At 35.7% G+C, this 25,293-nt stretch overlaps 1 protein-coding gene across 3 annotated transcripts; it reads right to left on the bottom strand.

Moving 5' to 3' along the window:
• Positions 1 to 818: 818 nt before the first annotated feature.
• On the bottom strand, positions 819 to 24,659 carry uvssa (UV-stimulated scaffold protein A). Of its 3 annotated transcripts, none has more exons than XM_053506117.1 (15): positions 24,516 to 24,659; positions 23,437 to 23,540; positions 22,075 to 22,237; positions 21,595 to 21,925; positions 20,471 to 20,591; positions 19,982 to 20,329; positions 18,404 to 18,513; positions 15,750 to 15,878; positions 8,055 to 8,163; positions 4,949 to 5,150; positions 4,562 to 4,699; positions 3,970 to 4,153; positions 3,765 to 3,876; positions 1,606 to 1,798; positions 819 to 1,435 (listed from the first exon to the last, which is right to left on the bottom strand). In XM_053506117.1, exons 3-15 carry the CDS (start codon positions 22,182 to 22,184, stop codon positions 1,342 to 1,344), a joined length of 2,181 nt encoding a protein of 726 aa, XP_053362092.1. In that variant the 5' UTR covers positions 22,185 to 22,237; positions 23,437 to 23,540; positions 24,516 to 24,659; the 3' UTR covers positions 819 to 1,341. The 3 variants fall into 3 exon arrangements, with proteins under 3 accessions (XP_053362092.1, XP_053362094.1, XP_053362095.1); XM_053506119.1 differs by having other exon boundaries at positions 23,437 to 23,537; XM_053506120.1 differs by lacking the exon at positions 23,437 to 23,540.
• Positions 24,660 to 25,293: the final 634 nt, after the last annotated feature.

The raw sequence follows: 25,293 nt of genomic DNA, 5'->3' as shown, positions 1-25,293 counted from the left end.
TCTAAAAGAGAATTAATTTCCTACGTCACGTGTCAACAAATATTTGTTTAAGATTCCTGACGTATGTGTAACTGCGGAATACCGATTATATTCATTTTACTTTTATAAGCTACAGATTTATTATTTTTCTTTTCTTTGAGTAAAAGGACTTCTTTAGACATTGTTTAATAATTACAGATTACAAAAAAGCACTTTTGAATGAACACACCGATTCTTTAATTCGAGTTCTAATCATAGTTTAGTGTTATAGTTACAATAAGGAGTTATAATAATAATAATAATAATAATAATAATAATAATAATTATAGATAAATAAATGAGAAGAAGTTGTTTTTTATTTGAAGTTTTCATGCCAATCGACTTACTGTCCAAATACGAAAATAGATTATGAGGAAATGTGCTTTAAATTCTGGGTTTTATTTTCTTCTTTTCAAAATAGCAAATAATAATAATAATAATAATAATAATGTAATTTACTGTAGTTATGTTGGACATCACCCTTACATTATTAACTTAATTAACGTAACCCATTAAATTGTTACAATTCCGTTAGCACATTAACCAATTAACTTGTGTATATATAATTAGGCATTATAAGGTATTGGTTAAGACATGGCAGGAATCCAGTGTTTTATAATATTAAAACTATACTTTTTGTCAGATCAAGTTTTTTTTTGCCCTATTTTCAGAAATCCTTAATAGATACAAATCACGGATAAAGCACAAGTAAATCCCAGATGAGCTGTAATGCGCTACTCTGAAACTGTGACTAGTTATTCTGAATGCAGTTTATTTGCACAATAAACCAAGACACCGATTCTTCAAACACCACAGTAAACAGTCAAAACGCAAAACTGCAGAAGAAAAGCTTATAAGGACCTGACTACAACAGAAAAACACCATCAAACACAAATCTCGTACAAATATAGATGTCAAAAAACAACTGTCTTTTTATTATTATTACTAATTTAAAGGAATAAATAGATATATGAAAATTTAAGATAAAAAATCACTTTAAATTACTGCCATTTTAAATACAAATGCTAATGCAATAAATCCAGTTTATAAGAAATGCATCTCATAACATAACATTTTTTAAGGATAACCTTCACTACATTTGTAAGAAGAAATAATATATTGGCAAGCATTATTTTACAGTAAGATATTATAAAATGTACAGAAATCAAACATTACATTATTGCAAACATTATTTGACAGCACAAAACAAAGAAATATTAATTAATTCCACAGTTTTTAAAAAGCACCATAGACATAAGCTTATTTTTGGACACTTGTGTGGAGCTGTGAGCACAGTTTTTAGACAGCAAAATACCCTGAATCTTATTTTAATGCATAGTTAAATTGGTTGGCAAATTTTTCATGCTTTCTTGTGTCCATCTTGTTCATGACCTCTGCTATTCGTCTCATAGAGCTTCTGCAAAAACACAGGAAACAATTTTAAATATGGTTAACAGTAATCAGAGCAACATAAACACAGCTAATTGTACTGTTTTATATCAGGAATGGAAAGTTTATCATTTCATTTAAAATATCAAATAAATTTTCTTATGGCAGAAAAGTTTGACAGTTGGACAGTCTGCTTACTTATTAAAGACCTTCTTTTCTAGTCTTGACCGAGATGTATTGGCAGTTTGCTTCAAGTCTGTGAGGTTGGGATGTTTCCTTTTCTTTCCCTTTCCTTTCCCAGCCTTTTTACCCTTTCCGTATGTTTTAGAAGAGCCTAGATCCTCGCCCGTGGCTGCTTCAATCTCCCTCATGAGCTCTGGATCTCTCCAGTCTGAGCACAACAGAGAGGAAATTACTGGTGTTAATATTACAATATAAACTAAAATAAGCCAAACCACAAGAATTTTTCAAATAAAAGCTGACTTTCGATTATCTTTACATGCAGTGGTAGAGTGCAGGACCTATCTCCACCAAAATGTAGTCAAGACTGCTCAGGCGTATTTAAACTCAATTCATCAAACCTCTAAATCTTTTCTTTAGGAAATATTTATTTTAGTTAATTTAATAAATATTTAATATTAACCTTAGGTTCATAAATATAAACGTAAAAGAAAATAATATAAAATAAAAATAAATTAATAAAAAATTCTGGTTTTGCTGTTGTTAGGATGATCTAGATCTATGATCTAGAAACTTTCCACGCAAATCTTCTTCTGAAAATGAGAGAACAGGCCTCTTATTAAGTTAAGCTGTTGAATGAAGCACAGCAGGGCTGATTGCTCTGTCAACAGTTCATGTCAGCTCCAGCTGTGTTAGGAAGGCTAGGGCCCCCCACACACACATGGGCACATACAAATACATGTGCATTAAGCAGGTGGCAGCTGCTTAATGCACATGGTGTGGCATTTTATTTTATGAGAGAAAATAAGTGTCAGCATTCATTACAAATCAATAACCAAATAGGCCTTCTTATTATTTGCCAGCACATACATTTAATACATTCCATAGCCCTAAATACAAGATTTTTTAAAACCTTTTTATTTAATTGTTCACTTGCAAATAAATAGATTTTCTTGTGTGAAGTTATATTTTGTATTCATATGTGCCTATGCTGACCTGAACCTGAAGTCAAGCAATGGAAAAACTATAAAATCATACAAATCATCACACAATCCACATCATCTGTTCTTGATTCGACCTAGCTTGTCTGACTTGTACATTCAAGTACATTCAAACTCATGTGACCAGAAAGAACATGAAAAAAAAAACAGAGAAATATATATATTTTTTAAAAAGCAAAATTTAATACAATCATAAAAGAAGAAAACAGTTCAATAACCAAATTTATTTGTGGTTTAGATTTTTATTTTTCAGTAAACATTTTAACACCTTTATTCAATAAAAAAACCCAGCAAACAGGGATGTGAAGATGCACATTTATTTCAAGGTGCTGAAACAGAAATCAATGGCCCAGCAGGGAAGCTTTTGGTCAGTAAGTAAACTGATGGACCTCCGTTGGAGCCACAAACTCATTGGCATCATATGAGAGCGAGTGGGGGTGCCTCTGTGGTTACCGTAACGCCTGGTGTGTAGATGGGCAGTGGGCATGATGGAGTTGAGGTGGGGGATCGATAGTGTACTTAGCTACAAAAGATGCTATTTCACAAGCCAGTGGTCAGCGGGCATCAGAAGTCAGCTGTCTCAGATACCTGTTTGTTAACAAGTCAGTGCAGTCAGAGAAAAGCACATCCGACGCTCCACTGACAGCACGGAGCCGCTGCTTAATTGGCTTTTAGCGCCCAACTCAGCCGAAGAGAAAAAGAGAGAGTGTCTGCCGGGGAGAAAGAGGGGCAGAGAGAGATGCGGCCTATCCTATTATCAGGGTATTGATGATTACTGGGATTTCATCAGTTCATCTTTTCCAGGAGTGGCCCTCCCCTCCAATGCCCTGTGATTTGTCTTTTATCTACTCAACGTGTGCCATGAGGAAGGAGTAAAGGTAATAGGTGTTTAGGATTTGGCCTGGTTACAGAAGGATTTGAAGACACCGGAACAGCGGCCTACTCCAAACTCAATTGCTTTTACCGGGTTAAAAATGACATCAGTTCTCTCAGACGAATTCAATAAAAGATTCTTTGGACTAATAATTTTCAATCAACATGGCAGAAATAATACATTTCCTAAAAAAGGCTTTTCATATGCTTATTTTAATCACAATGGTAAATTTATCCAAGGCAAGTCCTACTATAGCCGGCTGTCATCTCACCAACTGACAGAAGAGGTATTTAAAGTCCTACCTGGCTGCTCCTCTCTGCGTTTATACTCTTCCTCTGCCAGGCGAGCTGCATCTTCTGGATTAATTGGCCTCCCAATCTCATCCCGAGGTATTATGAAGCCATGAAATGGACACTTAAAAAAAATAAAAATAATGCTTACAAAATGCTCCAATATCCTGCGTTTGCAACACAGTTGTGTACATAGCTATGTGTCCCTATGTCTTACCTTGACTCGGTCCTGACGTTCACACAACGAGCCATTGGGCATCGGGGCTTTGCACTTGTGCTCCACAGGTTGGAAACGTCCAGCAAAGGTAATGCATCTGGACTTCATTTGTGCAGACAGCTCTTTGTTCTCAACCTCCTCTTCTACTTCATTAGGCACCCAGAACTGGTGCTGGGAGGAGTATCTGGGAACCAGACGCAACACAAGGATTTTACTCTCACACTGAGTATACCAAATATAAAGAAACCCATCTGTTGTCACATTTTTCTACTTTCTAAAAATCTGTGCTGGCCAAATATCATATCTAGCGCTAGTGGTATAACTGAGGCTATCTAAAATGAAAGGATGCACAGGGTTTTGAATGCGCTTGAGCAGACAACACTGCTCTCTAGTGGCCACTGGACATGACAAACCTGAACCTCTCAGAAATGCTGACATTTCCTAAAGAAGCAGTTACTATTCTACAGCTGAGAAACAATTTGTGAAATGTCAAAGTAACATAATTTAATGGTTTTACAGAAAATATAGGAATGATCAAGAAAAATAATATTCTCCAAGCTCTGTTTAAGAAGATTCTAAGGACTAGCTGTACTTGATGATTTTGCCAGCGGTAGGTTGTTCCTCTCCCCAGTAGTAGAGATCCAGACCAAATGGAATCACAGGAGCTTTTTCCTTCTCCTCCCCCTGTTCTATGGAACTAGTGGTGGGTTTAGCAGAGCCTCCAAAGACACTTTAGAACCACAAAAGGATAAAGGCAAAGAAAAATTCAATAAGAACTGTCTTATATATAAAAAAACACACATGCGTACTGTATATATCCTAAGAGTTAATGAAAATTTAGTTTGTAATTAATAAAGTTAAACATTCAAATTGATCAAATCTCATTTTTATTTCATAATCAAGTAACCGGGATAAACTAGTTTAAAATACTACAAATCAATTACATATGGAGTCCAATCTGAGATGTTTCCCTGATTACCTCGCAGATGACGCCGTGGCCACTTTCTCTTTTAGGACACGCAGGGTAGCGGCTGCACATGTAGGGTCCTGCTCTTCATCACTTCTCCTGCTTTTAGGTCGGCTGAGAGTTGAGGAGATGGGTGGAGCCGCAGGTCTCTCCACTGACTTTGATGGCTTTATTTTAGTCACAGAAGTAGATGAAGATGATGTTGAATCGAGACCTGAAAGAATTAAATGAGAAACCTCCAGTGAGCTCTTGACGTGTGCATCAGCTTTTACTGACATGGTGCTTTTAAATTATTAAATAAATTATATTATTTTTAAGTTTATTGTTATTGTGTTAAACATCTAAAAAACATATGAAAGATTTCTCGGAATATATTGCAATAGAACACATAGAATAATTTGAATGCATTATTTTATACAGAAATTTTATGAATGCTTCAATTTTATATCTAAGCAAATAGAAACAACTATTTGGTTAATTTTTTAAAAAGACAAAAAAACTTTGCCAAATTTAATTTACTATAGATAAGAGGGAAAACCTTCAATCTTTAACAGGGTGCTCACATTACTGCATGCACTTCAGCAACCCTCCTATAATATGTCTCTTGGGTGGGCAATTGGGGGGGGGGGTGTCTAGTAGGGCATGCAGGAGCTTAAGCTGAGCTTAAGAGTGACACTGAGATCCAAGCTTGACTCCAAACCTGCACACTTTCACAAAGCTTAGAAGTGAGGCCAAATTAGAACTTTAAAGGGTGGTGAAAATCCCTTAAGCATCTGATTAGGGAACACCTGACCACTCTGTGGTTTGTGGACAATCAACCATGCAAAGTTTACGACCAAAGCCTGCAACTTCAAACGTCGTCAGAGGACATTGGAAACCATCCTGACCCTTCTGACTATAACACACTTGTAAACGTGGCGTCTAAAAGTGTCCAAGAATGTGATCAATGATATGATGAGTGTAGATTACAGTGCAGGAAGTACACACAATGTAAACACAAAGTATGAACCAACTATCTTCTTATGGGTAGGACACAGACTGTGGTTGAGGGTTAAAACAAAATGTTTAGCAAAGGCTTTTACTTTTTCTTAAGCCTTGTCCCTCAGGCATACAGTTAATCTGGTCTTATTGACTCTCTATGACTTATGGCATTATAGCCAGGATCTGGTCCACGCAATCGTGAAATACAACTAAATCCTTTCTTTTTCTGTTTAAATTGACCAAAATGGTAGCTATTTGTCTGAAGCAATAAAGTTGCAGGTGTTAAAGAGATAAATCAATAAGAGGAAATAGAGAGGCCCAGCAGTAGACACAGAGTGGTGCTGCCAATGGTGGCATTATTGATTTTTCTGAGTTCAGCAGGCCTTGTAATTAAAATGTAAATTTGAGAAAGAGATAACGTCCTGACAGAAAAGCTGGGATAAAGGGATAGATAAAAAGATCAGCAGCAAAAGGGACAGCGAGAGAATGCAAGAGAGTTAAGGACAGAAATGCCTTCCAAATAAAACAATATTTCTCTTTGTACTGAGCCAAATGAACAGATTCCCAGGGAACAAGCTCATTTTATTGTTTAAAAGCTTTAAAATATTACCTTAAACAAAATCCAATTCATTCATACCAATTCATTCAAGTGTTCAGCACAAGCCTGTTCAGAAAAAACAGATTATTTCATTCTGAATAAACCTGCCCTGGCTGTGTGTGGGAATAGATGCTCCCAAAAGGTTTCACCGACCCCCCCATCCATGCTAAAGGCAGGTGGATGTTGTAAATTACAACACTGAGCTAATGGGAGCTCATTAACACCGCTGCATTGTTAATTTGGCATGGCTGACACACTGATCATTACATACTTTACTAATCAAAGCAGCTTGGCTCCATGGAAATTACACCCTAATGAGTCTTTAGTTAATACTGCTAGAGAGACAGTGGCCGCGTTATGTAACAAATAATAGAATTATATCTCGCTACGCACGACTGCTGCACGACTCATCATATTTAATCACCGTGAAGGCTTATGAACAAATATTGACAACAATCAAAACCACATAACACAGTATATACAGTTATTACAAGCTCTTCAGTAATTATACAGGGTGTTCCTTAACATAGTTTCATAGCATACGGTAGATCCTATTAGCTAAAACAGCTGTAAATTATACACTGTACAAGATTTTTTTTTTTTTTCAAATACTGTCTTTGGTGTTTAGGTTATGTGCTTGACCCCCTGGCTTTGTGTGTGCAGCTTCTTGTCAATATGGTTGTCCTTGCACAGATGGAGTCGTTTGCTTGAACAAATAGTCAGCTGTCAAAACAGATTTATACTGGATGCCCCAGGTGATTTGGGGTTTAATTGATTTAAACCAGATGGAAACGAATTCATTACTCTTAAAAAAGAAAAAAAAAAGGACTGGACTAACACTGGAGTTTATTATAGATGGTAGTACTTAAAAGGAATGTGGTATTTAATAGTAATTTGTAAAGAAAAAATCTAATAAAATATTACAAACCTCTAGTTATCTCTTAAAGCTTTTTAATAGATTATGGTGAAAATTATATTCACCATTATATTTCTATTTATACAGTTTATTTCTATTTTCATTATTTTTCAATATTTTAATTTTATTTTAATTTTTTATTTAAATTTTCTATTGTATTTCTTTTATTCATATTTATGACTTATTATAAGCTTTAATTTTCTTTTTAAGGTCACTGGCAGTCGTGTAAGCATTTCACTACATTTTGTACTGTGTATGACTGTGTATGTGACAAATAAAATTTTAATTTTAATTTTTAAAGAAGATTTAGATTTAGAAAATTATTATATTAAATCTAATTTATTATATTATATCTAATAAATACATATATTAACATTTTATATTTATATCAAATTTATTGTATATCATTTAATTTTTTTTAAACAAACTTTTTTTTTTTTAGAAACTATTATTCAAAACCAGTTTAAAAATAGTGGTTTTAAATTCAAATGACCCTTCACCCACCACCGCAATTGGCCTTAGAGATTATTGGGCTTTTGGGTGCAGTTATTGATGTCTAATGAGTTTGTGAGTGAGTGTGTGTGTGCGTGCATGTGTCTTCATCTGCACCTGAACAAACTCACCGTACTCGGCCCTCAGATGCTCAGGAATATGTGGCTCATAACCCTCCTTCTCTGGTACCTCTTCAAAATCGTCATCATCCTCTTCATCATCATCTTCCCCAGCCTTTAACTGGTGAGGAAAAGCAATAAGACACGGATTATAATGGGTGTCATTATCAACACACCTGTGATTACGTGTCTTTAAAAACAAAAAGACAAAAATATTTACAACTGACCTTCTGTGCAACGTAACACCACAAAGACAAAGTTATTTGCACGCACATACTGCAATACATGGTTCACAACTTTAACACTCCTGTCCCTGGTTAACACACAAATGGGATTGACTACGGCTTCGGGGAATTCCACAGATTTATAGCACCTTGAACAGCAAACTACGCAGTAACGCGAGACCTCTTTACATTTTAATTCCAGCACATAATAGAATTTCCAGTTGACCACATCCCATTTTTTCCCTGGTGGTAGGCCATCTAATGTTATTCCGTCTAATTGTGGTTACGTAATACGGTGCTCACCTTAAGCAAATTTCACTCTCTCTCTCCCTCTCTGTCTTTCTCTCTCGCAGAATGTAGAGGGAATAAACAGCTCTTTCAAACCTAATCAGCAAATTGTAAAAAATCATCACCAAGGAGAACCATGAGGCAGACAATACCACCTTGGAACAAGTAGTTGAATACAAGTGCTGCACAAATCTGTCCTCAAAATCCAAACTGTGTGTTAAAACAGCAAGAGTACGAAAAAAGGGGGGGGGGAATTGAACAAAGAGATTGACAGATATGTAGGTAATATTGGGTTATCTTAGCTAGCCCAGGTGGAGGTGTACCTGATAACGGCTCTGTGTAGGCTGCTGAGAAAGAAAAGAGCTCACTGGGTGATATGAGAGTTCTCACCTCTCAGTCTGAGCTCTGTGTTCGAATCACGCAATCACTTTAAGGAGCTCAACCCCAACACCAGGCACCAGATAAGGCCATCTAAAAGCTGCTCTGAAGCAGATCTGGGTTGTAAGGCTCTGACTGCTGTAAGGCTTTGTTAGAAATGGGTTAAGGCTACTAGGAAGTTGGCAACTGCTCAAATCTCATAGTTCTCCACAACATCAGATTTTGAGATATTTGAAACAGATTAAATACCTCAGAAACTATTTAAACATGAAAAAAAAATATTGCAAAGAATGCTATAATCTTGGTCAACTTGTGCGGAATGAAAGTCATTCATATTAATTTGTCACATTTTCCCTACAAAGCAAAAACCTTTGTGAGTAACTATTCTGCAGAACATCTGACATTTTGTAAACTGCTTGTATTGGTGTGAAATTTAAATCTCAATGTATGAATCTGCTCAATGACTCAGACCAAAGAAATAAAGAACAAAAAAATATTGGGTGCAAAAATAGTACATGCAACAATACAAAAATCTGTGAATGACATCTGGCAATGACATATATTAAATATATATATTTTTTAAGTAAACACTTTTTTAACTGTCTTTAGTAACCAGAGGCTCTATTTATTGCCTACGGTTTAATAATTTTTAATTTTTTTAATCAAATATGAGATTAAACACATGTAAAATTAGATTGTCTTCCATCAAAGGGAAAGTTTCGAATACAAAATTCTATCTGGTTGCTTCTGCCAAGAAGTTGATTAAAGGCAGATTTTTAACATTTCTAAACAAGATACTCACACTTCTATAGCAACACAGAAATGTATATGCAAAATTTAGGAAAGAAAAATCAATGTTTTTAAAATATGCAATATATTCAAAAAAATTCATAGGGTCAGATTTTAACCATGTAAGAAGGATGTAAATTTCTTTCTTCATCTTAGTGATTATCTTAGTGAGTGTAAGAGCATCTTTAATGTTGACTTCTCAAAGAAAGACTTCCACCGGATATTCGTCACCATTCTAGGAATGCCTATAGAAAAAGATTTGCTATACTTAAGGAATGTGTGGTTTACATTTAATTATATACTTTTTTAAATATATCTTTACAACTGAAAACATTACATCTTTCAAGAAGGGTGCCAATAATTCTGGAACAGATTTAAACTGTAATGCATATTACATACTGTGTTAAGGTAGCAGGTGAGCTTCTGTGTCTTTTTACCTCTCGTGCCTGGAGGCTGCATGTGCTCATCCATCACGCCGCCTGTAAGTTTTGTTATCACTCAAACACTAATCAAAAGAGAAAACTGTCACTGCTGCTGACCTGTGGAACCTCCCAATTATGCTCTTCAGGAATGACAGGAGCGCTTAACTTCCCCAGCTGGATAAATGACCGCCATCAATCTACGCAGAATAACAATGAGCTGCCAACCTGCAAATTATTATTTTTTTAGCTATAGAAAATCCCCAGGCTGGAATTTATGAAAGGTGAAAAGCAACCCAAGGCTCTCTCTTATCCACCCCCCCATCCCTTCGTCTCCTCCGCTCCGCTCAGCACAGCAGGCCATGAGCTTGGGGAGGCAGTGCGTCGGCGCTAAACAGAATTTATGCCTTTTAATTTACTCAAAAGGTGCTTAACTGTTCCCTGCGCTACAATGCATAACAGAATGCCAGTTTTTAAATATGGGAGTCGTTTTCATAAAACAGTATACATAATGTGTGTGCCCTTCCCTTTTGAGGGCATTGCACGAGATGCGGTTCCCAAGCACGCTTTTCCCCCATTTATTCTGCTTAATTGCCTTCATGATTACCTCCATATCAGGCACTAAAGGGTGATCAAAACGCGCTTTGCCTATTCCTTTTTATTTCTCCACTCTCTTTTTTTATTTTGTTTTTCATTACTGCAGGCGGGCGGTGTTGACAATTGCAGATTAAGGTATAAACTGTCTTTGAATGAGGTCTCAATTACTTGCAGCAGTGGCGTTGGGTGAGTGAAGCACACGGTACAGGCTGATAGCTGCTCTTTTACTGGAGCTGTGCAAGAAAACACATCCTTACCTGAACACCCAGCTATACTTATTCAGCACTTCTGTTTAATGTTTTACATAGTAATGAGACGGTAAATAAAGTGAAGGAAAAAGCAAGGCATAAACTGAACAAATTTCTGTACTGGAGGGTAGCAAAACAGCAGTGTTTGCTCAATCCTGATCTTTTCATTACCTAAAGAGTTTAATCTCTTTAATGCGGTTGCATACATGAAAAAAATCCATTACATAATCACGGACTCTACGTAAAAAAAAAAGACATTACATTACAGAATTGTGATAATTTTAAGGGGTGTTTATAACATGTGGGTTTTTTCCAAATAAATGTTTTTTATTTTGTTGCTAATTCATTCAATAAAGATAAAAAAAATATATATATATATGTAAAAGTGTGTACTACAGTCACCATCTTACACAGCAAAACTATCACAAAAAGTAAATATCCATCCTAAATTGGAACTGAAGAAAAAAAGGCTTAAAGTATTAAAGCATTATTTCAAACTGTAGTAGTTTTTTTGTTTAGTTTTTTTATTTCCTTCTAGCCAGCGATCACTGAAAAAAAAACGAGATTACAATTTTGTTTATAAGTGTAGTCTTCTTTAAGCCAAAGCACTTTTTTTTAGTCTTGATGGATTAAAAAGTTGTGGAACAAGATTACTGGCACAGTTGAAATTCTTACCCGGCTAACATTATTTTATTTTTAATTCACTTTAATTTTGCCATGATAACATCTGCACTGCCAGCTCGAGATGGCAGCGCTGTAAGTCTTCCGCAGGAGCCCAAGCTTTGCAGAGAATTGCTCTCTATATGGTGGCTTTTTGCTGACAAAGACCTGGCTAACATATGGACTCCACCTTTTAGTGTCCCCTTTGCATTTAAAACAGACGATTTGTTTGGCTGCCTCGATAACTTTTGTGGAATAAACATTTTTCCCCCCTTCTCTTCCCCATGTTTTTTCCACCCTCAGTTTTCTGGATAAAAATGTCTATTTGTTAGAGTGTTCTTACACTCACATATATATTTCTTCTTATAATGAAACTGTTTTTAACTATAAACTATACTGGTGCATGATTTAATGTGATTATAAAGATGTGATTATAAAGAAGTGGGATGGATATTACTAAAAGCTTTAAATAATACTTTAAATACGACAGTATCTGCTAATAATATTTATTGTAGACATACCTCTATATATGTAAGTGTTGAATTATATAGTAAAAAGAAAGTCTTTACATTTTATTTTTAAAAGTACTTCATATGCATATAAGGTATGTAAGTTTATTTAACTATTTTTAATTTTAATGTTAATTTATTTTAAGTTGTAAGTTGTAAGTTTAATGTAAAATATAAAATAATAAAAATAATTCTGGGCATTTATTACCTTTTAAATGTGACATATCTGGTTTCTAAAATCAAGTCATTTCAGTGGACCGCTTCCATATATAAAAATCACTTTTTAAAGTTTATAAAATGCCTGTTGAAAGCTTTTTCATAAAGCGTAAAAGCATTTTAAGAAATCAATTAAATAAATGTTTAATGTAAAAAAAAGAAAAAAGTTATCTAAGATGTTATCTTATAGCAATTCAGAGGAGCCTTCCAAGCGTTAACCAAAAGAGCATATTAGAATAAAAGTGAATATTAAACAGTACAGGTGCTGTAAATAGACCGTTTAAAGACATTTGCAGTGAACGCTATTGATTGTGCGGTGGCTGTGTCAACCTCCATCTCCTTGGCAGGAAGGAGGGCAGATAATGAGGTTCCGGTTAAATATCCACCACTTATGAGGAAAAACACATTCCAGCAGGGCCAAAGCACTCTCTGTGCCCTCCAATATATTTTGTATGGTCTAATTAACCCTGTAAGCAATCTCAATTACTACAGGCCCAGGGAAGCAGCGGCTGCTCGCACTCCTTTAAGCAAGTCTGTTATCCTTTTAGAAAAAGATCCAAGGAGGCAGCCTCGGACAACTGAACTCTCGACTTCATTTGTCTTTGGCCAAGTTTGATGGCTGTGCATTTAAAAACCCATTCAATCTTATAAACCAAAAATTAAATGTACTCAGCTGTGATGGGCCTCCGTGCATCTGCTATTTATATGCTAATTTTCCTCTCTTACCGGGAAGGTCTTGCAAATTATTACAGCAAACCAATAACTCAGGTGTATGGACTGGCAGCCTCGCCAGCTACTGAATGGAATGAAATGCTCGGAGGCTCACGAAAGCGCACCGGGCAACCACGAAACAGAGAACCTTGTGCTATTGTCTCTGGAGATAATTTAACTTTCCTTTGCCACAAAGACGGCTCTTCAAGACAGCACTCACTTTGGGAGCACACAACTTTGCATACATTATAGTAGTAAAAATGCAGAAGCCTATTTTGAGATGCATGTTCTTGTAGGTGGGGATTGTCTGCCTTTAATCGAAATAACCTTAGTACAAGCACCTCAGGAATACAAAGAGAGAAAAAAAAATTCATTGAAACAGATGTTTGCAACAGTATGCAACTAGGTCAATTATATTAATGTTTTCAAGTGCAGTTTTGCTCTGTTTAAATGAAATGAAAAAAAAAAAAACTTCTATAATTGTTTAAAAAAGTCTATCTACTGCTACTGTGTCAAATGAAGGTTAAATAGTGATCAAAGGTAAGCAAAAGTGACATTGGTGTGATGGTTGCTGAAAATGTGTGCGATGTAGATAAACAGTAGCTGATGGATGGAGGTCTCTTAATATACCACATTTTAATGGCCGTTCTCAGAGCCTCCTGCCACCTGGGGATTGCGGTAAATGAGACCTCAAAGCCCCGAGAAACCCTAAGAGTTTTCCCCTGGGGTTTAATTCAGGCAAGCTATGCATTTGACAAGGAAATGCATTACAAACAAGGGACATTGGATGCTAAAAAAATAACAATAATTCAGACAGTACAGTACAAAATGGAATAAACGTGTAAAGAAACATTTGATTTAAAAACGTAAACAAAAAAGTTACCCTAACCTGGATCCAAAATGCAATCATGTGTACTTTATAGCCAAGCCCTTTGCTTACATCCAACTTAATAAGGTATTACCCTTCTACAAGTCCTGCAAAACACACTGTAAAGAATCCCTGATAGGTTTGGAATGAAGAAAGAAACCTAGATAGACATGGTTTATCTTACGTTTGCCAATGGGAGGGGGAGAAAAAAAAACGCACTGAGACCCATCAATTATTGCTCCACACCATCCTGATAAGATGCCTTATCGGTGTAAACAATGCAGTATTCCCCCTGGCCGAATGGTAAACGTGCACCTCTTTTGGGAAGTTGAAAAGGTGGCTGCTCTACAAATTCAGGGTGCTTAACACGACCCCTCCCCGTGACTAATAATTAAATGGAGGGTGTACGATCGCAGCACAGCAGAGCTGAACATTGCTGCCTGAAATGTCAATCGCTACATTTATCTAATGCACACTGTAAGAGTTTATAACAAATCATAAATACATTAATTATGATTGTTAATAGTAGTAGAACTAATAATAGTAATAATAATAATAATAACAACAACATTTATTTCCTTCAGATGTCTTATTTGTTATTTTTTTTTAATACTTTTGAGACAGTAAATACATATTAGTAAATATCCTTTTGATGAGATAATTTGTGATTTATTTATCCTGGTTAGCCTACATTAATAGGTTTGAATGCAATGGTTAAATATCGCAGTTTAAATCAAAATAATTGATGAGTCAAAATAATTACAATGTGATTTTCTTTTATCAAATGGTGCAGCCCTAGTTACTGTTGATAATCAAGCCCTGATCATCTTTAATTGAAATAATTTTATTAAAATTTGAATGCAACTTATGACACAAATATGAATTAAACTTATTTATTTATTTATTATTATTATTATTTAATATTACTATTTATTTCAGCAGTATTAACAGTATTAACAGCAGGAGTTTACCAAGCTGAAAAAAAGAAAAAAGAAATTCGATCCCATGTCGGGGCCACGATAAAGGAAATAAAGTAATAGAATGCTTTTAAGGGTAGAAAGGAAAAACTAATTATGATAAAGGACTTTAAGTTGTTGCTTTATCACAAAGCTTTGGCTTTTTGCATTGGAAATGGCCGCTGACAGTGATAAACCGTTACAGGGTGCAGTAAAACGCTTTGTCACTGTCACTTGCCTGCGTTCACGCTCACAAGCTTGCTCCTTTTTGCTCAGTTAAAGGCAGATATCATGTGTCATAATGATGTGTCTCCTAGCTGCTAGGTGTGTCCCATTCAGCCCCCGCAGCGCGCCGATCTCCATTAACAGCCTCCTGCCTCACTCGGGGAGCTAATCTCAATTCTGATGCATTGTGCTTCAGTGATAGAGTCAGCACAATTGCAAATGCTCAGTGTTCAATTTGTTCATTGCTGTGGCACTTTACTTGGGATTATTTGCCATCATTTTAAAGATTTACCTGAGTGCCTGGAATTATAGTGAAATTTTAATGTCTTTGAATGTGACTTCTAGTGAAATATGATACATTCAGCATCTATAACATTTGCCAATACTGCATTTCCAGAATCAATGACCTAAAATCGTTATGCTGCAAAGATGGCAAAATTCAGATTAAAGCGCCATCGTTTCATTGCAAATCTGCCCCTGAACAGGTCCTCAAAGCATCGTCCTCATGTGTTGTGAAATGGCGCCCTCCTCTGGCAAAGTCATTGAAACATACAAAAAAAGGGACACTATGGCAGTCAGCACTTGCATAAAGAGAGAAGAAAACTTTAAAGTGACTCACCACTCTTCTCTGCCTTGCTTTGTAGTCTATATGAAGTTCATCATGTTTCCTCATAACCTTCTCAAGAGACTTTTTGAGGTCAGTGGTTCTTTTCATCAACTGTTCCTCCACACCGACTTTTGTAAAAACCTGGAGTTCAATCATAATTCTTACTTAAGAGAATGAAGGTACGTGTGCACCACCAAAAAAAATTATGCACAGTTTTATGCACATGTTGCAGCAAGCTAGTAAAAAAAAATTTTTTTTAAACGTTCATACACTGTTACTTGACATTAAATTTGGTACTAAAACATAGTAAACTTTGGAACAGAATCAGACTGAGTCTTAATGAAGTCAGGTAATGATGTTCAAGAGAGGAGTGTAAGGGGCCAATCCAAAATCTACAGCCTGTGTTTCTTGCAGTAGTTCATTTAGATTTTAAAGTATAGGATAACTCTTTTTTTGTAGAAGCCGATCTGTTTAGCGTGCATTTTTTAATTTACTCCAAGAGTTTGTTGATTTTCCTGGATTTAATTCTTCCCTTTAGATTTGTTTTTTTAACCTTAACTGCAACCTAACTGCAAGACTTTAATTGATTAATTTTTAGATCCTCAGTTAGCCACTTAGAGGAGCCTGTTGTTATTCACTGTTAGAAAGTTTTGAGGAGTCATAAGATTTACAGTATTAAGATCTGCACATGATAGGCTTAATGACAATTCTTGACCTGAGAAATGTCCCAAAGCCTCAACTGAGGCTTTAGATATTTATTCTGACCTCAAGATCTGAGGCAACTTGAAGGGTGTGTACACACCAAAATTACCAATTTTTTTTTTTATTCTTAGTTAATTTTCTTTTAATATTTAAAATGAATAGAATTAAGATGAACTGTGCAAAAATACAGATCAGTAATTGTACCCACAAAAAAACTGCTGCTTTATAGTAAATTAAAATCTATGTTTTAGTACAGAAATTCAAATGTCAATTAACAGTGTATGAATTTTTCTTACTAGCTTGCTGCATCAGTTGCATAAAACTGTGTATAAGAAAATAAGATATATACAAAATTAAAATACCGTCGTGGCCAAAAGTTTTGAGAATGACACAAATATTAGTTTTCACAAAGTTTGCTGCTAAACTGCTTTTAGATCTTTATTTCAGTTGTTTTTGTGATGTACTGAAATATAATTACAAGCACTTCATACGTTTCAAAAGCTTTTAGCAACAATTACATGACATTTATGCAAAGTCAGTATTTGCAGTGTTGGCCCTTCTTTCTCAGGACCTCTGCAAATCGACTGGGCATGCTCTTAATCAACGTTTGGGCCAAATCCTGACTGATAGCAACCCATTCTTTCATAATCACTTCTTGGAGTTTGCCAGAATTAGTGGGTTTTTGTTCTCAATGGGATTAAGATCTGGGGAGTTTCCAGGCCATAGACCCAAAATTTCAACGTTTTGGTCCCCGAGCCACTTGTTTATCACTTTTGCCTTATGTGCCATGCTCCATCGTGGTGCTCCATCGTGCTGAAAAATGCATTGTTTTTCACCAAACTGTTGTTGGATTGTTGGAAGAAGTTGCTGTTGGAGGGTGTTTTGGTACCATTCTTTATTCATGGCTGTGTTTTGGGGCAAAATTGTGAGTGAGCCCACTGCCCTGGATGAGAAGCAACCCCACACATGAAGGGTCTCAGGATGCTTTACTGTTGGCATGACACAGGACTGATGGTAGCGCTTACCTTTTCTTCTCCGGACAAGCCTTTTTCCAGATGCCCCAAACAATCGGAAAGAGGCTTCATCTGACAATGACTTTGCCTCAGTCCTCAGCAGTCCATTCACCATACTTTCTGCAGAAGATCAATCTGTCCCTGATGTTTTTTTTTTGAGAGAAGTGGCTTCTTTGCTGCCCTTCTTGACACCAGGCCATCTTCCAAAAGTCTTCGCCTCACTGTGCGTGCAGATGCGCTCACACCTGCCTGCTGCCATTCCTGAGCAAGCTCTGCACTGGTGGCACTCCGATCCCGCAGCTGAATCCTCGTTGAGAGACGATCCTGGTGCTTGCTGGACTTTCTTGGACGCCCTGAAGCCTTCTTAATAAGAATTGAACCTCTTTCCATAAAGTTCTTGATGATCCTATAAATTGTTGATTTAGGTGCAATCTTAGTATGCAACGCAATGATGGCTGCACGCGTTTCTTTGCAGGTCACCATGGTTAACAATGGAAGAACAATGATTTCAAGCATCACCCTCCTTTTACCATGTCAAGTCTGCCATTCTAACCCAATCAGCCTGACATAATGATCTCCAGCCTTGTACTCATCAACATTCTCACCTGAGTTAACAAGACGATTACTGAAATGATCTCAGCAGGTCCTTTAATGACAGCAGTGAAATGCAGTGCAAAGGTTTTTTTGGGTTTAAGTTAATTTTCATGGCAAAGAAGGACTATGCAATTCATCTGATCATTCTTCATAACATTCTGGAGTATATGCAAATTACTATTATAAAAACCTAATCAGCAACTTTTCCAATTTCCAATATTTATGTAATTCTCAAAACCTTCGGCCACGACTGTACACCTGCAAATCAGGTAATTCTATGAAAAGATAAATGCTGTTACTAGAACTTCCTCAGTTTATCTTATTCTAGGTAATAGGATTAAGTCTATGTAGGTTTACCTGAATCCAGGACTGGATGGCAGGGAGGTATTTATTACTGATGAGTCTGTGCAAATCTTTCATAGTGTTTACTACTGCTTCATTCTCCTCAGTCTCCTTCACATTCAAATCTGTGAAGAGATAAAAAAAGAAAAGAAAAAGAAAATCAACCATGTTATGTCACACTTACCTAAACAATTCAAAATAACTTGTCTTTGATCAACAATATACTGGATAAGTCACTTTCTTTTCATAAAATGAATTAATGGATTATTTTATGTACACTGGCTTTAATACTAAAATCTAACTTTTAGTTTGGTTGGTTGTAAATATTTGCCTCAACGTAAACTTTTTGCAGGATTCATAAAAGGCTCTACATGACTGACAGCCAGAATGTTTAAATGAGCCCTCCCTGATGTCAGTAAGTAAGAGAATAAGACGGCATGTACAGTGAATCCTGCGTCACAGGAATCCTGATGATGGCACATACTGTAAGAGAGCATACTTCACACTGCAGCATGAGACATACCAGACTGGACACCACTCATGAACAACTAAAAATGGTATTGATTTATATATGGTTTGTATATGTTTTGTATGTCGTTTTTTAACTGAATGACTTTATTCATATTTAACAGTTTATCAGTTAGTGCCTTTAATATCTACTGACCTTTAAGTTTCATTTAATCAAATTTCTTTTAATAATTTTACTCATTAAATTTGTATGTATAAATGAAACACATAGACTATTTAAACCTGACAGCATAATATAGAGCACTCATCATTAAACTCATTATTTATATGATTCAAAGCTAATTCATACACACTAAACGGTAAGAGTAGGATACAAACTTTCTTTTTTCCTGAAATAAAATTTTCATGAATACCCAATTTCTTGTGATTGTGCCTACAAACGATTTACGAATAAATCTGTTTGTGTTCAGCTTGACAAATTAGGCCCAATGTTTTGTGCTAAATGGCACATCTTGTTACAGTTAATCAAGTAACAGTCATGCTTTAAACTCCTGCTTTATGCCAAAAAGTAACTAATTCAGACACAAATAACTTTATTAACTGCAATTTACTTTGAGCTCTAATGTTTAGATTGTGTCTCAGATACAGGCTTATAGTGTCATTGCTTTTGTTTTTTTTGTTTTTTCATTTTAACTTGTGGTGTATTGGGGAAATTAAAATACAGTATATAATTGTTGTCAATGTAATGTTATATAAGAAGAGTTTTAGGAGCAATTACTTTTCACAAAAAGTCAGGTACAGTAGGTTTGGTCAGCTTTTTTCCTCTTACTTAATGAAATTACTATGTAAAAACTGCATTTTGTATTTACTTATTATAATAAAATTAATATTAACATTTGTTTAATGACCTAAATCATTTAAGTGTGACAAATATGCAAAAAAATAAAAGGGAAAGAGGTTAAATACAGTTAATGTTCACAGCTCTGTATGATTACATTATACAGACATATATAATGTCTTCTACATTTTGCCAAAGAGGCGACTGCATCGAGAACCAACAAAAAAAAGTTGTGGCTGTGGACATGTTTTACTTTAATGTGGACAGGAGGCAAAAAGTCAACCAACCTGAGGACACACTCAGATCGAGTTGATAAGAATGGGACATCAGCCCAGAGCTGCGAATGAACACATCCTCTTGCACAGCCTCCTCCATGTCGCTCTCGCCACTAGTTTCCTCTTTCTCTTCATTCTCCTCTTCTCCCTCTTCCCCTTCCGTTGTCTCTGCTGTCCTTCCACCCTCTTTAAGGTCTTTGCTGCAGCAAGGCTTTTCATCGTAAACATCTGTGTCCTTGTTTTGTTCACTGCTAACTTCAGTGGTCTTCTCTGTGCTAAAAAAATTAAAACTGTCTGGCATGATCAAGCTCAGGCAGTTGTTCATCTCAGTCAGTGATTCCTCAATCTCCGGAGTCAATTCTGAGGGGAAAAGTTATTTAAAATTGTTTTTAAAATGTTAATGCAGTCACAAAATGTACTCAAGCAGCTTAAATAAAAACTGACATATTCGTTTTATAATAGTTTAAGTTACTTCTAAAGCTATAACAACACAAGCACTACCTTCCATCTCCTGCTTGGCCTTTTCAAGCTTTCCCTTATAAATTCTCTCAAGTCTTTGCTGTTTTTCCTCCCGTCTCCTTCGCTCAGACAGTGTTCGAGCTTCAACATCTTGAAAGTCTACCTGTGGAAAATGAGGAGGGACACATAATAAAAAATTTAACTACCTGGGGGAATGGCACATGGATAGGAAACATGTCTGCATGTACATAAAATAATACAAGACCTGAAAAATATATTTAATGGATAACAACCATTTAATTTTATTCATTTTCTATAATGCTTTTTCCTGTGCAGGGTTGCGGCAGGCCTGGACCTGCACAGGAAGCCAATCTATTTTCTAATAGAAACTGTACTGTGATTATTCCAGGATGCTTATTCACAACATGCTTAATTATTGTCAATTCTACTTGTGTCCTATCAAAAAGTCTAGGATCCATATCCACTTACGTTGTTCTCAAGTTTTCTTCGCTATTTTACCTAGTATCACAATATAAACAGAAACAAATAGAAAATCTTTTAACACAGAACAAGAGTAACTATATCGCACCCGCATAAAGTTGCATAACTTCAAAATGAATATTTTTGTATTTATACTGTACAGTATATGGAATAATATCCTTCAAAGTCTTGCTTTAATTACAAACTAAATAAACATTTGTATTTAACTGAAGTTATGTTTTTTTGCATATTTGTCACACTTAAATGATTGAGATCATCAAACTAGTTTTTAAAATTTTTTTTTATTTATTAGGGGGGAAAGCTATGGAAATATAATTGCCCCCCCCCCAAATCATAAATGAACTGTAATTAAATGCCTTTTTTTTGGAAAGCTAAGTTATATTTTCTGTGTTACACTCAGACGTGATTACTGCCAGACCTGTTAAATCGATAAAACATTTAAATAAAACTTGTCTGACAAATGAAGCATGCTAATAGATCTCGAAAAGCAACATGTTCTGCTGCAATATAAAAAAAAATTCAAGAAAAAAAGGAATTGACATGTTACAAAACCATTTTCAGCGAACCACTTGTAATATTAAAATTTGTTTGATGATCTTTTTTACAGCAGTGAGCCTGGGCTAAGTGGGCATGTCATTTATATTTAAGCATCTGACATAATTAACCTTTTTAACTTGCTTCAGAAAGTGATAACCCAAAGCCAGCTTCTTGTAGGCTTCCCCATAGGTAGACTGCCAGGCCTGTACAGTCTGTATGGCTTGGGTCTTCAACTTCCTGGCCACCTCTTTTGGCGGAGGCAACGGCTGCTCAACGTCTGTCTCTACCGTTAGCTCCAGGAACTCCTGAAGGTTGGTCACCAAAAGAGCTCTGAAGTGATGCGAACGACTGAAAAGCTCAGTAGTCATCTGGAAGGCAGAGAAGCGAACCTCGGCGTGATCCTGATTCAGCTGGATCATGACAAGGTGATAGAAGTGATCAATGTAGTCATTGGAAAGCCTGTACAGAGGAAGGGTTATTCAGGATGACATCACATACAGTATATAGTAGGTATTGTGCACACTTGGTATGAAAACTGGATTTGTACAAAAAAATGATTTTAATATTCATCACAATCCATGCAAGTCAGTCAATAAAAATCTTCGTACTTGCAAATATTCTTCACTTCTTTCATTTTTGCTTGATTCAGCTGTGGTTCACCAGAAGTAGTCAGCTCCTCCACCAACTCTGACAACTTATCTCGCTTTTCTTGATCCATCCTCTTCTACCACTTTTGGAGGACTTTGGCACTTAGCTGTTTCACACATCAACCTGGGAAACATTATTTAAAAAAAGAAAGTGGCAGTAAATCCTCAATCATTCAAGTTTTTACAACCTGTGACATTATGTGACAATGATGTCATGGTGTGAAAATGATGCACAGACATGTAACAGCAGATTATCCTAAAGAAATCTTAGCAAATAAACAGTATTTTTAACAGACAATACATTCAATTGACTATATTCTATGTTTGTTATTACAGCTGACATTACTATGATCAAATATATAGCAATTAACCTAAAAAAGCAAGTAAAAATTTTAATGTGAGATTATATCTCTTGTACACTTCTACCAAATATTCCCTGACACCAAGTAGTATTAAAAATGTTATCTTATTAGACTTACTATTAGACTGTACAATCAGAGCTGCTCCCAGTGAACCAGTCCCTGTCCTGCCAACACTGTGATTACTGTTATATATTATTGTTACAGTCTTAAATATAGCTACAATATCCCACAATATGGTAACAATAGCTAAAGTTTTTGTGCAATAGCAACTGTCCAATAACACCTTTTTAAACTGTCCAATCTTATACAAACCGGATTCCAAAAAAGTTGGGACACTATACAAATAGTGAAAATAAAAACCGAATGCAATGATGTGGAGGTGCCAACTTCTAATATTTTATTCAGAATAGAACATAAATCACGGAACAAAAGTTTAAACTGAGAAAATACATCATTTTAAGGGAAAAATTTTTGGAATCCAGTTTATATTATCTAATGCAATTTAATTGAAAGTGTAACCTCTGTATTGTTTTTTTATTTTGTATTCATACACTGTACTGTGTATATATATTTTTTTTAACAATAATTTTTCTTTTTCTTTTATATTTATACACTGTACTTTCCCTCCTTTATGTTCGCACATTTTTCTTTGCTGCAGTAACTGAAACTTACCCACTGTGGGACAAGTAAAGATATATCGTATCTTATAATTACAGTATACACTGATTAGCCATAACATTATGACCACTTCGAGGTGAAGTGAATAACATTGAGTTTCTTGTTACATTGGCACCTGGAAGTAGGTAGGATAAATTATGCAGCATTTATTATGCAACATTTTGTCCCTGAAATTGGCATATTGGAAGCAGAAAAAATGGGCAAGCGTAAGGATTTGACTGGGTCAGAGCAACTTCAAAACTGCAGCTGTGGGATGTTCCTGGTTTCAGTGGTTAGAACTTACCAAAAGTAGTCCAAGGAAGGTAAACCAGAAAGCCCGCGACAGGGTCATGGCTCACTGAAGCATGGGGAGCGGGGATGCAGTGTGATGGTCCTGGCAATGTTCTGCTGCAAAACATCAGGCCTTTGATCTTTATTTCAATGCTAATTTGACATATACTACCTACCTAAATATTGTGGCTGACCAAGTACATCTCTTTATAAAAACAGTATTCTGTGATTGCCTCTTTCAGTAGGATAATGACCCTGCCCTGCCACAATGCAAAAATGATTCAAGAGCGATGGTTTGAGGAACACAACAACACAAAGTCTGAGGTGTTGTTCAGTTAAGCATCAGTCAAGCATCTGTGGGATGTGCTGAAAAAAAACTAGTCCAATCCATCTCACAAGCATGGTGCCAAATACCGCAGCACATCTTCAAAGGTCTAGTGGTTTTAATGCCTTGATTGGCCATACTGTAGCTGTTTTGGTGGCAAAACAGGGACCTAGTCATCGTTAGTGCAGATAGTTGTTATAGATATGTTATAGTATGTTATAGATAATCGATGTTTCTATACCACCATATAAGGAACATGGCTAGTTTGCTAAATCAGTTACTTATATTCCATATTACATTATACATGCTAAAATCGAAAAAATTAAATCTTAGTGTTTAGGCAGGAAATGTGTGTGAGGTCACATACTGATTGATAAGGGCATTTTGCAAGCACTGTAAATCTAACAAGAGGGTTAATTGTTTCTTATAATAAACAATTGTAAAAACTGCTCAACTACTGCTTTATCATGAAAACAGTAAACAGTAAAGTGAGTCTTGATCTGATATAGAGCATACAGTATTATAGAAAAAAAATACAAACTAGTGTTCATTGAATTATGGAACACAATCATCAGGACACAATAAATCCATCTACAGCAGGAATATGTATTATTAGGATAGCAGCACTGATCTCCAAACTGTCCAGTAACAGGACCAATGTTTGTTCCAATGACATTAAGAAAATGATCACTGGATCTTGATCTGCACTTGTTTACTCACTAAACCCCACGAGCTCTTTTTGTAGTAATTTGACTTTTGCTGCTTACCGTGTAGGAAAGTCAGACCTACAACAAGGTCATAATTTTACAACACGAGTCATATTTCTTCCGCAATTAATGAAATAAAGCTTTCATAAATGGTATGTTCCTGCTTTAGTGCTTCCCCGGAAGCGAGAACACAGCAACCGTGAATAAACAAAAAAAAAATGGCGGCGTCCAGGCTAAAAGGCCCTCCCACAGGAACTATCTGGCTGTGTCCCGTTCCACAGTATATTTCAAAGGGTACACACTACTCCCTACCCCCTGAAGGGAATGTCATTTCCTTCGACGAAAAAAAAAAAAAAAACCTTTAACGCAGACGTCACTTCCTTCGTGCGTTACCCTGGCAACGTAATTGTTGGGGGATTTTTCACGTTACAAAAATTAAATATTTGTTATTTATTGAAACAAAACTAAAACTATTACGAAGCATACACTATTATATTTTACTAAAGTAAAATTACAGACGTTCTTTGTGCATTACTTTTACAGTTACACGCATGTGTAATAGTACAGACTTATTGATTAGATTGGTTTTTATAATTAAAGTATTATATTAATGACGAATTTTTATTGTATCATATTAAAATGATATCATCCTCGATAATAATGATAATAAATATATAAAAAAAAAAAATATTTTCACACTCCAGCGAGGCGCAATGAATTATGGGAAATTTTTCATGTCCATAAATGGTATTTTCTTGCTTCAGTTAATTTAAAACTGAGCATTTCTCTCTTAACATGGCCGAATCCGCTGTACAGTACTGTACACTTCGCAGGGAAC

This window comes from Clarias gariepinus, chromosome 10 (genome assembly GCF_024256425.1).
Source record: "Clarias gariepinus isolate MV-2021 ecotype Netherlands chromosome 10, CGAR_prim_01v2, whole genome shotgun sequence".
Taxonomy (NCBI): domain Eukaryota; kingdom Metazoa; phylum Chordata; class Actinopteri; order Siluriformes; family Clariidae; genus Clarias; species Clarias gariepinus.
This window is presented reverse-complemented; position numbering and strand designations above follow the sequence as displayed.